Source organism: Geotrypetes seraphini, chromosome 5 (assembly GCF_902459505.1).
Source record: "Geotrypetes seraphini chromosome 5, aGeoSer1.1, whole genome shotgun sequence".
NCBI classification, from domain to species: domain Eukaryota; kingdom Metazoa; phylum Chordata; class Amphibia; order Gymnophiona; family Dermophiidae; genus Geotrypetes; species Geotrypetes seraphini.
In genome coordinates this window covers 220,249,181-220,263,580 of record NC_047088.1, presented here as the reverse complement: position 1 = coordinate 220,263,580, position 14,400 = coordinate 220,249,181, and the positions used below count along the sequence as shown (strand labels likewise).

At 43.8% G+C, this 14,400-nt stretch overlaps 1 protein-coding gene across 1 annotated transcript in view; it reads right to left on the bottom strand.

Annotated features, from left to right (window-relative positions):
• Nucleotides 1-14,400, bottom strand: part of PRPF40A (pre-mRNA processing factor 40 homolog A) — a 235,613-nt gene that overhangs the window by 192,652 nt on the left and 28,561 nt on the right. Inside the window, 3 exon segments of the mRNA XM_033944203.1 lie at nucleotides 8,022-8,041; nucleotides 9,185-9,215; nucleotides 10,553-10,633. Coding sequence (XP_033800094.1) covers nucleotides 8,022-8,041; nucleotides 9,185-9,215; nucleotides 10,553-10,633 — 132 coding nt within the window.

The following is a 14,400-nucleotide window of genomic DNA, read 5'->3' as shown; positions in this document are numbered from 1 at the left end:
CGCCCCAGGTGCAGCACAGCCGGCCAGGTCCCCTTACTTTTGTGGCGCTTCCCCAACCGACAACAGCCCCGGTCGGACAAACCTCCCTGCCCTGTAGCCGAGAATCTAAATTACCTTCTTACAGCAGCTGTAAGAAGGTAATTTAGATCCGCGGCTACAGGGCAGGGAGGTTTGTCCGACCGGGCCTGTTCTGTTGTCAGTTGGGTGGGGAAGCGCCACAAAGGTAAGGGGTAGGGAGGGAAAAAGGGAGGAAAGGTGGAGTGGAGAAGAAAAGACGCTTAAGGGAAATGGGTAAAACTGAGGGGGAGAAGGACGCTGAAAGCACTGGGGAAGACAAAGGGGTGGAGAAGGATGCTGAAAGGACATGGGGAGGACGGGAGAAGGACTCTGAAAGCACATGGGGAAGACAGAGGGGGGAGAAGGACCCTGAAAGGACATGGGGGGAGAAGGATGCTGAAAGGACATGGGGAAGGATGCTGAAAGGACATGGGGAAGACAAAGGGGTGGAGAAGGACGCTGAAAGGACATGGGGAGGACGTGAGGGGGGAGAAGGACGCTAAAAGGACATGGGGAAGACAGGGGGGAGAAGGACACTGAAAGGAAATGGGGAAGAGAGAGTGGGGAGAAGATGCTGGCAGAGAAGAAGACAGAGATGCCAGACTATGGGGGGAGCGGAGGGAAGAAGATGGGTGCCAGACAGTGTTCCCGCTAAGCTGCGCTGGCGTGCGCTGGCGCACAAAATATTACATCGCAGCGCACAAGTTTCTCGTCACAGCGCACACACGCGTCGCAAAGGTAAGGGGAGGCTGGGGGAGGAATCGGACGTCGGGGTGGGGGTGCGAGGGTTCACGGTCCTCTGTTCTCCCTAGAGTGCGGCTCGTCTAGAGCAGTGGTGCCCAACCTGCTTCCCTTCCCTTCTCACTGCTGCCATCGGGGATCAGGCCGACACCGTGTCTTTGATCTCCCTGCTTCTCTTCCCTGCTGGGCTGACCAACTCTCGTGGCGGCCCGACGTCAATTCTGACGTCAAGAGGACGTTCTGGCTAGCCAATCGCTGCCTGGCTGCCCGGAACGTCCTTTCCGACGTTAGAATTGAAGTCGGGCGGCGAGAGTTGATAGGCCCTGTGCAGAAGAGAAGCAGGGAGATTTCGGCCTGTTCCCGATTGCAGCAGCAGCAGCCTATTCCGCGGGGGAGGTAGGAAGGAAGAAAGAAAGAAAGAAGGTGGGGTGGGGGGGACAGGGAGCCAGAAAAAAAAGCAAAAAATGGGGCACGGAGGAAGGAAGGAAGAAAGAAAGAAGGGGGGGGGACAGGGAACCAGAAACAAAGCAAAAAAATGGGGCATAGAATCAGAGAAAGACAGACAGAGAAAGAAAGAAAAAGTTGGGGGAGGGAATGAGGTCTGGAGGAGAGGAAGCATACAGGAGGCTGAAAGAAGGGAAGAAATATTGGATGCACAGTCAGAAGAATAAAGTGCAACCAGATGAAATTACCAAACAAAGGTAGGAAAATGATTTTATTTTTAATTTAGTGATCAAAATGTGTCTGAATTTATATATGCTGTCTATATTTTGCACTATGGCCCCCTTTTACTAAATTGCAATAGTGTTTTTTAGCGCAGGGAGCCTATGAGCGTCGAGAGCAGCGCTGGGCATTTAGCACAGTTCCCTGCGCTAAAAACTGCTATTGTGGTTTAATAAAAAGGATGGGGGGTATATTTGTCTATTTTTGTATGGTTGTTACTGAGGTGAGCATAATTAACCTCAAGTGATTTCATCCAGTACATTCTCCACTGTACTCGCTGTACCATCCTTCCATCTCTGCTCCACTCTCGTCCATTGTCCACCTGTCTATCACCTCTCTCCTTATCTTGTTTTTTTACAGTTCACTTCATTTCACACCGTTCTCCTTCTCTTTCTCTTATACTCTTTACACACAGCTCCGGGTCAGACTCACGTCCTGTTTGCATTCACACTTCAAAGTGAATAAGGAGCGAGTGAGCACTTGTAATAATTCACAGTGCAATAGAGGTTTGGGGCCATGAATTGTAGTGGGTGTTCTATAGTGATCTGGGGTCATTGAATTCAAAACTGACCTAAATTTTTCGGTATAACCTTCTGATTTTTGGCAAAAGAACATTATAATGCAAAAAAATAACATTTTCGCTATATTTTCTAATGCTTGGAGTACATGTTATAACAATCTCTGAAAAATTAAAACAGTTTGCCTCAAATTAGATTTCCCCTCCCTCCCAGTCCCCCCTGATAATCTTGGTAGTGTTAGTGACAGCTGTTTTAAAATAAATTTGAGTTTTTCTGGTAAAAAAAAATAAAAAAATAAAGAATTTTGTACTTTCAAGAATTAATGCGTTGTTTTGTGTTCTTAAAAATATTATTTAACGTTATTTAATTTAGCGTGTAGGCCTAAAATTCCTTTGAATACCTCGTCCTCATGTATCAGCAACTTTGACAACATATTTATTTGGCTCATAACTTGCTGGCGCCCGATATTTTTAGCTCACAGTGAAAAAATTTTGCTCACAACACCCGCCCGCTTAGAGGGAACACTGGTGCCAGACCAATTTGGAAGGGGGAAGAAAGGGAGAGGCACAGTAACAGAGCAAATGGAAGACGCAGAGGGAAGAGAGACAGTGGACGGAAGGAATTGAATGAGAACATGAGGAAAGCAGAAACCAGGCAACAAAGGTAGGAAAAGAATTCTATTTCTTTTTTTGCTTCAGGATAAAGTAGTATATTAGTTGTGTTGATAAAAATTTATAAACATTAGAGGCTCTGGTAGAAACCCGTTTACAAAGTATGTATTCTTCCCAATTAATATTTCCAAATTAATTAAGTCTTTTTGCTTATTTGTAAATGGGTTTCTACCAGAGCCTTTAATTCAGTAGCATAATTAAATGAAATAACTATTTCTGAAGTTTATAGGGACGGGCGGGGACGGAGGGGATTCCTCACGGGGACGGGTGGGGACGGAGGGATTCCTCACGGGGACGGGCGGGATTTCTGTCCTCGTGCAACTCTCTAGTCTGCGCTGGGCCGGAGAGATCTTGGGGAGCCTCCGACAGTGGCTTTCTCCCCTCTCTGCAGCTCTCCTTTACTTCCCAGCGCAGCGATTCACGAAGGCAGCCTCGGGGTTTTTGCGGAGTCGCGGCTGCCTCTGATGATGCAACTTCCTCTTTCCTCAGAGGCGGCGCGACCCAACAAAGGACCTGAGGCTGCCTTCCTGAATCGCTGCACTGTGAAGTAAGAAGAGCTGCTGGGAGGGGAGAAAGCCACTATCAGAAGCTGCTGGGCAAGGGAAAAAAGGGCTGCTACTGGAGAGGGAGAAGGAGAAGGAGAGATGCTTCTGGGAGGGGAGGAGGGAAATGAATCTGTGAAGCTGCTGAGCAAGGAAAAAAAGGGACAGCTGCTACTGGAGAGGGAGAAGGAGAGAAGCTTCTGGGAGGGGAAGAGGGAAAGGAATCTGGGAAGCTGCTGGGTAAGGAAAAAAAGGGACAGCTGCTACTGGAGAGGGAGAGAGAGAGATGCTTCTGGGAGGGGAGGAGGGAAAGGAATCTGGGAAGCTGCTGGGCAAGGGAAAAAAAGGGACAGCTGCTACTGGACCTGGAGGGAAGGACAAGGAGAGATGCTGCTGGGAGGGGAGGAAGGGAAGAGAGTTACTGCTGGACAGGAGGAAGAGGGAAGGGAGAATGAAAAAAGGAAGGAAACAGCTGGCAGAGAGATTAGAGGAGGGGAAGGGGAGACACAGGCATGAGAAAGTAGAGAGATTGATGATAGGAAGGGGTCAGCAGAAAAATAAGCAGAGAGGGACAACGATGATAGATCTGGTGTAGGAGAGATAAAAATGAAGAGAGCAATGAAGCTGGAATGAATCATGTAAAAAGGAGAGAGGGGTACAAGCTGGATGGAAAGGGGAGAGGGGCATAGAAAGAAGACAGATACCATATGGAAGGGGGAGAGGACAGACAGTGGATGGAAGGGGCAGATGCTGGATTGAAGAGAAAGAGAGGGCAGACGCTGGAAGGAAGAGAGTGAAAAGAAGATTGAAAGCAGAAACCAGAGATGACAAAAGGTAGAAAAAAATAATTTTATTTCTATTTTGTGATTAGAATATATCAGATTTGAAATATATATCCTGCTAGAGCTGATGTTAGACATAACTGGGGACTGCAAAACCCAGGCAGTGCTTCTTTAGCTTCCAGCTGGCTTAGGGCGCTCTCTGACCAGGGGGCAGTTGCCCTAGTTGCACTCCCCTAAAACTATTCCTGTCATGTGTGACTGCAGTATTCTGTTAGCATGATATTTCTGTGTAGCATTCTGTAATAATTTGGCTTATTCAGTTTTCTTGATAGTAGAGGGGATATATGTGAAGGGGAGGGGAGACAGGGGTTTTGTTGATCCTTGCTCTGAATTATTTGTATTTATAAAATGACAATTGTACAGAATATTGTTTCTTTTTATACTTTAATAAAATACATTCAATATAAAATCATAACTGAGGCTTGTGTGGATGGGATCAGATGATTTGTGGGGACCGAGCTCGTTGAGATGGGGCGGAAACGGGGTTTTTAAATTTTAGTCCTAGTAGTTTGTCGGTCCACAAAATAATTCTTTTTTTTCTGCCGGTCCACGGGTGTAAAAAGGTTGAAGAACACTGCTCTAGATGACATATCAAAAGCATCCTAGGCTGATCTTGCTATATACTGTCTACACTGTGAAAGAGTACGTACAATCTATTGATATTGCGCAAGATGCGGTGAAGGAACATACTGGTCAAAGTTAGGCAATTGTCTTGCCAGTTTTAAATAATAGGAAATGTAGAAATTATAATTAAGGATCTTGTTCATTAGCATGGAATTCTGATAAAAGCAACGTCCAAATTTGTCTATAGTATGGCCCTCCCTACCTGGAGATGCTGAGGCATAAACTTTTGCATTGGAAGATTTTTTAAAGGATTGATTCCACCACTAATGATTGATGCTGAAGTTGTGGCTTATCAAACCCTGGACAAGAAATGATTCTGTATAGGGAATCAAGTTTTCTTGGAGCTACCATGATAGTTAAAGGCATTTCCCAATTTTTAAAAGTGTCTCTTTAAGAATGCCATGTAACGGTAACTTGAGGAGTTCTTTGGGAGGTTCATCATAGTGCAAAGCCTCCAAGTACTCCACACTATGACCAGTGTCAGTTTCCAATTTAACAGGTAGGAATTTGCCTAGCGGGCTAATGTATGTAGTAAAAGAAAGTCTTTCTGAAGGAGATTTTCTTCCAGGAGGCATTTTTTGTGGCGACTGTTCTGAAGGAATTCCATAAAACTCAAGTGCAGATAAAGTAAGTGAACGATCTGAGTCAGAACGCAAACCTGAATCATATAGAAGGCTTGGAGACACTGTGCATTGAGGAAAACATTGGCTAAGAGAAGATTTTTGACATCTTCGGTACTGATCTGATGAAAACGAGGAAGAGGACCGATGAGTGTCTCTCTTAAGCTTCGAAGTGCGAGATCGATGCGATGAGAAGCAATGATATCTTGAAGTTGAACACTCTGAAGTCGATGCTTCGAAGTAGAGGAGACGCATGAGAACATCGGTGTGAAGATCGATGTCTGGAAGGTAAACGTTGTTGAGAAGGGGAACAACATTGTCTCACAGGAGGTCCCTGAGGAGTTTGATGTTCCAATGGATATCTGAAAGCGGTACCTTGAGGCTCTGTAGTGCTATGCTCAAGCTGGGCCGATACCGAGGGAGTCGATGCTAACACTGGCATGCAGTGCAGTTTAAATATATTACCAAGCTCCCCTCTGGAAGAACTCACTAAATTTCTCCCTAAAAGGCGGCACTGGTACTGATGGCTCAACAGTTGGTGCAGCAGTTGGTGCAGCAGGTTGTCTTGGAGTGGGTGACCTTGATGAGGATGCACACTATGTAGGAGAGACAACCTGAGAAGTTGGAGAGCGTCGTTGTTTGGTCTGCATCAAGGGACTCGATGCTGTAGAGCAGTGGTTCCCAACCCTGTCCTGGAGGACCACCAGGCCAATCAGGTTTTCTGGCTAGCCCTAATGAATATGCATGGAGCAGATTTGCATGCCTATCACTTCCATTATATGCAAATCTCTCTCATGTATATTCATTAGGGCTAGCCTGAAAAAACGATTGTCCTGGTGGTCCTCCAGGATAGGGTTGGGAACCACTGCTGTAGAGGCCTGCGATGCTTGTTTGGAAGTGGGTGGCTTCCTAGCTGGCTTCCCCGATGCCGGAATCTCTCGTGATGTCACAGCCGATGCCGGAGTTTTTGATGTCGACGCCTGTGAAGATTTGGTGACATCCATGGTAGTGCCGAACAATTGCTCCTGCTGGGCACGAAGGGCTTTAAGAGAGCGCGACTTTAAATATGGACAAGTTTCAATTTTATGTTCAGCCCTAAATATTGCAGACACTAATTATGAGGGTCCGCAACAAAAATAGACCGCTGACATCTGCCACGCTTCTTAAAACCCATCAATAATTTCAACATAGACGGAAAAATTAGTTCAGCAAGATTGAACTCAATTGTGTATGAGAGAAAAAAAAAAAACCAAAGAAAAAAAATTACATAAAAGCAGGAAAGTAAACTTAAGCTGAATGGAGTACAGCCAAACAGTACTTCTTCACTCCATGGAAAACGAAGAACTGAGGCGCCGTGAGCCTCAGCGGGCAGGAAGGCAGTTGAGCATGCACAGTGCGGGCAGTTGCAAAATTTCTAAAAACTTAAAGTGATAGTTCACTTGTCAAACTGTCCGTACTGGGCTCTGTGGATGACATCACCCATATGTGAGAATATGCTGCCTGCTTGTCCTAGGACAGTGTTTCTCAACACGCGGTAAGTGTACTGCTCGTTGGGGGAACATTTCCTGCCCGCCGCTGGGGATCCCTCCCTGTCCACCCTCTGCAGAAGCCACTGCCAGAGATCCCTCCCTGCCTGCTACACCACCATCCACCCCCAACCCTGTTACTTTGTGGATCTCGACTACTCCATCTTCCCCCAGCAGAAACTCCATGCAGGGATGCAGGCACTGACTTACAGGCAGTGGTGAAAAAAGCTGTACATGATCTGGGGGATGAGAGAAGGAGAAATGTTGGATGTGGCAGTAGATGTGGTGGGAGAGATGCCTTGATCTCTCAAGATGGAGGGACAGTGAGAGAGGGAGACATATTGCCAATAGGGGTAGAGGAAAAAGTGAGAGAGAGAGAGTGAAAGAGAGAGATAAAGAGTGAGAGAGAGAGAGAGTAAAAGAGAGAGATAAAGAGTGAGAGAGAGAGTGAAAGAGTGAAAGAGAGAGATAAAGAGTGAGAGAGAGAGTGAAAGAGAGAGATAAAGAGTGAAAGAGAGAGAGAGATGTTGGTTGGGGAAGAGAAAGGGGTCCGGAGGAGAGGAAGCATGCAGGAGGCAGAAAGAAATAAATATTGGATGAACAGTCAGAAGGAAATGCAACCAAAGACTCATGAAAGCACCAGAAAAGGTAGGAAAAATAATTTTATTTTCAATTTAGTGATCAAAATGTGTCAGTTTTGTGAATTTATATCTGCTGTCTATATTTTGCTCTATATTTGTCTATTTTTCTATAGTTGTTACTGATTGCATATTTTAAAGTCATCTGCCTTGACCTCTTTGAAAAAAACCCTGAAAATAAATGATTAATTTTTTTTCTGCAGATAGTGTGCTTTGTGTTTTTTTAAGTATTAATAAGATTATATTGTGTAAATATGAAAAATGGATGGAAGAAATCACTTTACAATTAGTACTATTATTATGGGGGTGGGGTCATGGGCGGAGTTTAGGAGGGGTTCTTTAGCCTTAGGGGGTATTTAGCTTAAAGAAGTTGAGAAACACTATCCTAGGATAATCATTTTTATTATTCCTAAATATTTCATCTATAATTAAAGAAGGTACCTCTAGTTGTACAAAACCTGAGTTTATCTCCACTGCTTATTTCTAATTCTACTAGAAATAAGTTGCATTTTCACTTACTTGAGCACCTGCTGTTGCACCTAAAAGGAAAAACAAACACAAAAGTAAGAAATATATTATTACAAAATGACTTAGATTTACTATGGCACTTTTAATCCAAAGGAAGAATACAGTAGCCCATTCCCACGGTGGCCAATTCAGGTCACTAATGCGTGGCAATATTCCATGCTACCGATACAGGGCAAGCAGTGACTTCCCCCGTGTTTTTCTCAATAACAGACTATGGATTTTTCCTCCAGGAACTTGTCCAAACCTTTCTTACAACCAGCTACGATATCCGTTCTTACCACAACCTCTGGCAACATGTTCCAGAGCTTAACTATTCTCTGAGTGAAAAAAAATTTCTTCCAATTGGTTTTAAAAGTATTTTCCTGTAACTTCATCGAATGTCCCCTAGCCTTTGTATTTTTGACAGAGTGAAAAATCGATCCACTTGTACCCGTTTTACTCCGCTCAGGATTTTGTAGACTTCAATCATATCTCCCCTCAGCCATCTCTTTTCCAAGCTGAAAAGCCCTAACCGTTTTAGTCTTTCCTCATACGAGAGGAGTTCATCCCCTTTATCATCTTGGTCGCTCTTCTTTGAACCTTTTCTAACGCCACTATATCTTTCTTGAGATAAGGAGACCAGAACTGAACGCAATACTCCAGATGAGGTCGCACTATGGAGCGATACAGGGGCATTATAACATTCTTAGTCTTGTTAACCGTCCCTTTTTTAATAATTCCTAGCATCCTATTTGCTTTTTTGGCTGCCGCCGCACATTGGGCAGAAAATTTCATCATATTGTCTACAATGACACCCAGATCCTTTTCTTGGGTGCTAATCCCCAAGGTGGATCCTAGCATCCGGTAACTGTAATTCAGTATATATCTAGATTTTCAGAAAGCTTTTGACAAAGTTCCTCATGAGAGGCTCCTGAGAAAATTAAAGAGCCATGGGATAGGAGGCAATGTTCAGTTATGGATTAGGAATTGATTATCAGATAGAAAACAGGGTTAAATGGCCATTTTTCTCAGTGAAGGAGAATAAATAGTGGAGTGCCACAGGGATCCGTACTGGCACTAGTGCTATTTAATTTATTTATAAATGATCTGGAAATTGGAATAGCCTAAATGTAAAAGATAAGCATGTAAACAACAAAATTCTATATTTCACTTACCTACAGGTGCATCCATGTTGCTTACTCCTGCCTGTAAAAATATAAACATTAATTTACATTTGTGTTGTCTATCTCGCCAATACCTTTCAGTTCTAGGCGGTTTACAAAAGAATTGGCATGGGACAATAGAGAGAAGAGGGGTAGGAAAGTTATTCATCTGAAACTGAATTATTGGAGGTGAAGAATTAGGCAACTATATTCCAACCAAACAAATCCTTAGCAGTTTGAGACAAAGATGCTCATAAATACTAGGTATGTAAATTTCAGCCTTGGAAAAAGATCCCAGAAATGTGCCCAAAAAGATTTAATTCCCTAACAAAGAAAACCAACACAACTTACTAGAAGTAAAAAATCTAAACACAATAAGGCTGTAATTTGTCAGTAATAAATGGCAAAGGAATTATTAGTTCTTTTGAAAATCTAAAAAGCTTGAAGCTCAATACAACCTGGGGCATATTAGGCTTCATTTCGCAGATACGAGTATTCAGTTTCTGCCAACTGGCATGCAGAATTACTCAATGAGTATTGAGGTAGGCGAGCATCTACTCGGTAGAGCTCAGAAAAATAAATTTGGGTGAACATATAAAAGAGGCAGAGCTAGCATTTATGCTCCATTAACATTTAGGAAAGAACAAAGAACAAAATAAGAGAATCTTATTATCTCTGCACTGCTCCACACTGGAGATGAAGGGAACAGCTACCATTATCTCAAGATGGAAATGAAGCGTAACCTGAGCCACTGAACTAGATCTCGGTTGGTTCTTTATCAGCCATACACAAATCTAAAAAGAAATTATGTCCTTGAGGTTTACACTGGCTAACTTCTTCATTTACCCATGAGTTTGAAAGAACCACCACCTGAAAAGGCTCATCACCTGTACAAGGAGGACACACAAGAAAATAAAATGGTAGACTGGCGGGAAGACAGAACTAAATAATGCTACAGCCAGTGCTGTGTCGTAATAATTTTTTTTTTTAAAAGCAATAGTTCATTAAGAGCAAATGAACACAGAAAGTATGGCGAAATTGCAGTTTTTAGTCCCACACTGAGAAGAAATTTTAGCTTAACAAAACTAGAATAAACTAGTTCAGGAGAAGAGGATAAATTATGCAGCTCCTCAGCTACACAGCCCTGTCATCATCCTCTGGAGTCAGAGAAATACTGAGTGTTCTATTGATGCATATTACTCTTAAGGACAATCACAAAAAAAATACCTTCTTCCTTTACCTCTATTCACTGGTTAACTGAAATAACCAACATGTTCTGGATTGATTTGTGACACACTAAGGAACACTTACAAATAAGCTGTGTACTTAAAAATAAACCACAGGAGAAAAGAAAAAATGAAAATAAGAAAATACATTTACCGGTACCGCAGGCTGTATGGGACCCTGAGGTATATGAGGCATCATCAGTCCAGACATCACAGATGGATGCATTCCAGGCAACTACAAAACAAAGAATTAAAAAAAAAATTTTTAAATTATTAAAAAAAAAAAAAAAAAACCCAAAAACAAAAAAGACAGAATTAACCAATGTCTACATGTATTCTATTTTCTTATTGTACACTGCCTAGAACTGTTTCTGACATATTATACTCTGCTTAACCAAAATTAAATTAAATTATTACTACAACATAGATAGCAATACAGAATGAGAAATTATGTCTTACCTCGTAATTTTATTTTCTTTAGTCAGCGACACTGTTCAGAACCAATGGATATAATCCCTTCCTACCAGCAGGTGGCAATAGAAGTAGTGAAAAGGAAGCACAAAATACATCCAGAACTCTGGACTGAGGTCTTCAAGGATGGGACTTCAGAACAAGGATGCATTCGATGTATTAAAACTATGAGACCACTAATTTTAGATTTGACCTATCCTATTGTTATTTCCCTTTTTTGTTCCTTTATCTTACTTATTGTAGTTCTTCACTCTTCCCTAATGTTTCAAATTACCCGTATTAACCGTTTGTCTATTGTTGGATCCTCTGTCCACCTAAACAAATTGCTTTGTCATGTACTACTCATATTTTAATTTTGTACATTGCAATGAAATTATTTGATAATGCAATAAAATCAAACTTTTATTAAACTTGAATAGTATCGCAAACTAAAATCAGATAAGACATAAGAACATCCATACTGGATTAGACCAATGGTCCATCTAGCCCAGTTTTCTGTTTCCAAAAAGCACAGTTACTTACCATAACAGGTTGTTATCCAGGGACAGCAGGCAGCTATTCTCATAAGTGGGTGACGTCATCTGACGGAGCCCCGATGCGGACGCCTAACAAGCAGACTTGCTTGAAGAAACTCGAAGTTTCAAGTCGCCTGCACCGCGCATGCGCAAGTGCCTTCCCGCCCACCGCAGGGCACGTCTCCTCAGTTCAGATAGCCAGCAGAGAAGCCAACCGGGGAGGTGGGTGGTATGTGAGAATAGCTGCCTGTTGTCCCTGGATAACAACTGTTACGGTAAGTAATTATGCTTTATCCCAGGACAAGCAGGGAGGTATTCTCACAAGTGGGTGACCTCCAAGCTAACCAAAGTGGGATGGTGGGAGAGTTGGCAACTTAGGAGAATAAATTTTGCAATACTGTTTGGCCAAACTGTCCATCCCATCTGGAGAAAGTATCCAGAAAATAGTGAGAAGTGAAAGTATGAACCGAGGACCAGGCAGCAGCTTTACAAATTTCCTCAATAGGAGTAGATCTGAGGAAAGCTACAGAAGCTGCCATTGCTTTGACCTTATGGGCTGTGACTTTATTGTGAAGGGGTAATCCAGCCTGGGCATAGCAGAAAGAGATACAAGCTGCCATTCAGTTGGAGATGGTACGCTTAGAAATAGGATGGCCCAACTTGTTTGGATCAAAGGAGACAAAAAGTTGAGGAGCAGTTCTGTGTGGTTTGGTGCGTTCCAAATAGAAAGCCAAAGCACGTTTACAGTCCAGAGTATGAAGAGCTGATTCTCCAGGATGAGAATGAGGCTTTGGAAAAAACACTAGAAGAACAATGGATTGGTTGAGATGAAATTCAGAAACCACTTTAGGAAGGAACTTCGGATGAGTGCGAAGAACTACCTTGTCATGATGGAACACTGTAAAAGGTGGATCCGCAGCTAATGCTTGGAGCTCACTAGCTCGTCTAGCAGAAGTGAGGCCAATGAGAAATACCACTTTCCAAGTGAGATATTTCAGATGAGCTTTGGCCATTGGTTCAAATGGAGGTTTCATCAGCTGAGAAAGAACAAGATTGAGATCCCAAACCACAGGAGGCGGTTTGAGAGGAGGTTTGACATTGAAAAGTCCTTTCATGAATCTGGAAACCACAGGATGAGCAGAGAGAGGTTTCCCCTCAATAGGCTGATGGCAAGCAGCAATTGGTCAGATGGACTCGTATTGATGTAGACTTGAGGCCAGAATGAGAAAGGTGCAACAGATAGTCCAAAACTGAAGATAAGGAGGAATGTTGAGGCTCCTTATGATGAGAAAAACAACAAGTAGAAAATCTAGTCCATTTTTGGTGATAGCATTGTCTAGTAGTAGGCTTCCTTGAATCTTCCAAAACATCCCTCACAGATTGAGAAAACTGGAGAGGAATTACGTTGAAAGGAACCAAGCTGTCATGTGTAGAAACTGCAGGTTGGGATGAAGCAGAGATCCCTGATGCTATGTAAGCAGAGAGGGAAAAACTGGTAGAAGGTATGGCTCCCTGCTGCTGAGTTGAAGAAGAAGGGAGTACCAGGGATGTCTGGGCCACCGAGGAGCAACCAGAATCATGGTGGCATGGTCTGTCTTCAGCTTGACCAGCGTCTTTTGAATGAGAGGGAATGGAGGAAACGCATATAGAAAAAGATTCGTCCAATCCAGAAGAAAAGCATCTGCCTCGAGGCGATGAGGAGTGTAGATCTTGGAGCAGAACTGAGGCAGTTTGTAGTTGTGGGGGGCTACAAAGAGGTCTATCTGAGGCATTCCCCACTGAGAGAAGATGTGATGAAGGGGCGTGGAATGGAGAGTCCATTCGTGAGGCTGTAGAAGACGATACAAGTTGTCCGCTAAGGCATTGTCCGCCCCCTGAATGTAGACAGCTTTGAGGAAGGTGTTGTGGCGAACTGCCCAATCCCAAACTTTCAGAGCTTCCTGACAGAGGGAGGCAGATCCCGTGCCGCCTTGCTTGTTAACATAATACATTGCGACCTGATTGTCCGTACAAATGAGGACTACACGGTCGTGAAGTAGATGCTGAAAAGCATTGAGAGCATTGAAAATCGCCCTGAGTTCCAGTAGATTGATGTGACACTGACGATCTGTGCTGGTCCAATAGCCTTGAGTACGGAGATCATCTAGATGAGCCCCCCAAGCGTAAGTTGAAGAATCGGTCGTGAGTACCTTCTGATGGGGGGGGGGGTGTGTGTGTGAAAAAGTAAGCCTCTGGATAGATTGGAAGAGAGCATCCACCAGCGAAGAGACTGTGTCAGAGCAGCAGTGACCTGAATGTGTCGAGTCAGAGGGTCGGAAACCTGCGTCCTTTGAGATGCCAGGGTCCACTGAGGAATTCTGAGGTGAAGTCTGGCAAAAGGAGTCACGTGTACTGTGGAAGCCATGTGACCCAGAAGAACCATCATGTGTCTCGCCGAGATGGATGGGCCAGAGGACACTGAATGGCAAAGATGGAGAAGAGCCTCCAGATGTTGTTGAGGAAGAAATGCTCTGAGTTGGACCGTGTCCAGAACGGCCCCGATGAATTGAAGATTCTGAGACGGCTGTAGATGGGATTTGGGAAAGTTGATTTCGAATCCCAGACTTTGCAGGAACCAGATAGTCCGATGGGTCGCTACGACGACTCCTGGAGACGTGGAATCTTTGATGAGCCAGTCGTCAAGGTATGGAAATACTTGAAGACCATGGTTCCTGAGAGCTGCGGCCACCATAACCAGGCACTTGGTGAATACTCTGGGTGACGAGGCCCACCCGAAATCTGAGGTACTAACGGGAGGCCGGATGGATGGGAATGTGTGTGTAGGTCTCCTTGATATCCAAAGAGCATAACCAGTCGTTCTGTTCGAGGAGGGGATAGAGAGAAGCCAGGATCAACATGTGAAACTTCTCCCTGACCAGAAACTTGTTGAGCAACCTGAGGTCCAAAATAGGACGCAGGTCGCCCGCTTCTTCGGAACAAGGAAGTACCGGGAGTAAAAACCCTTGTTCTGTTGGTC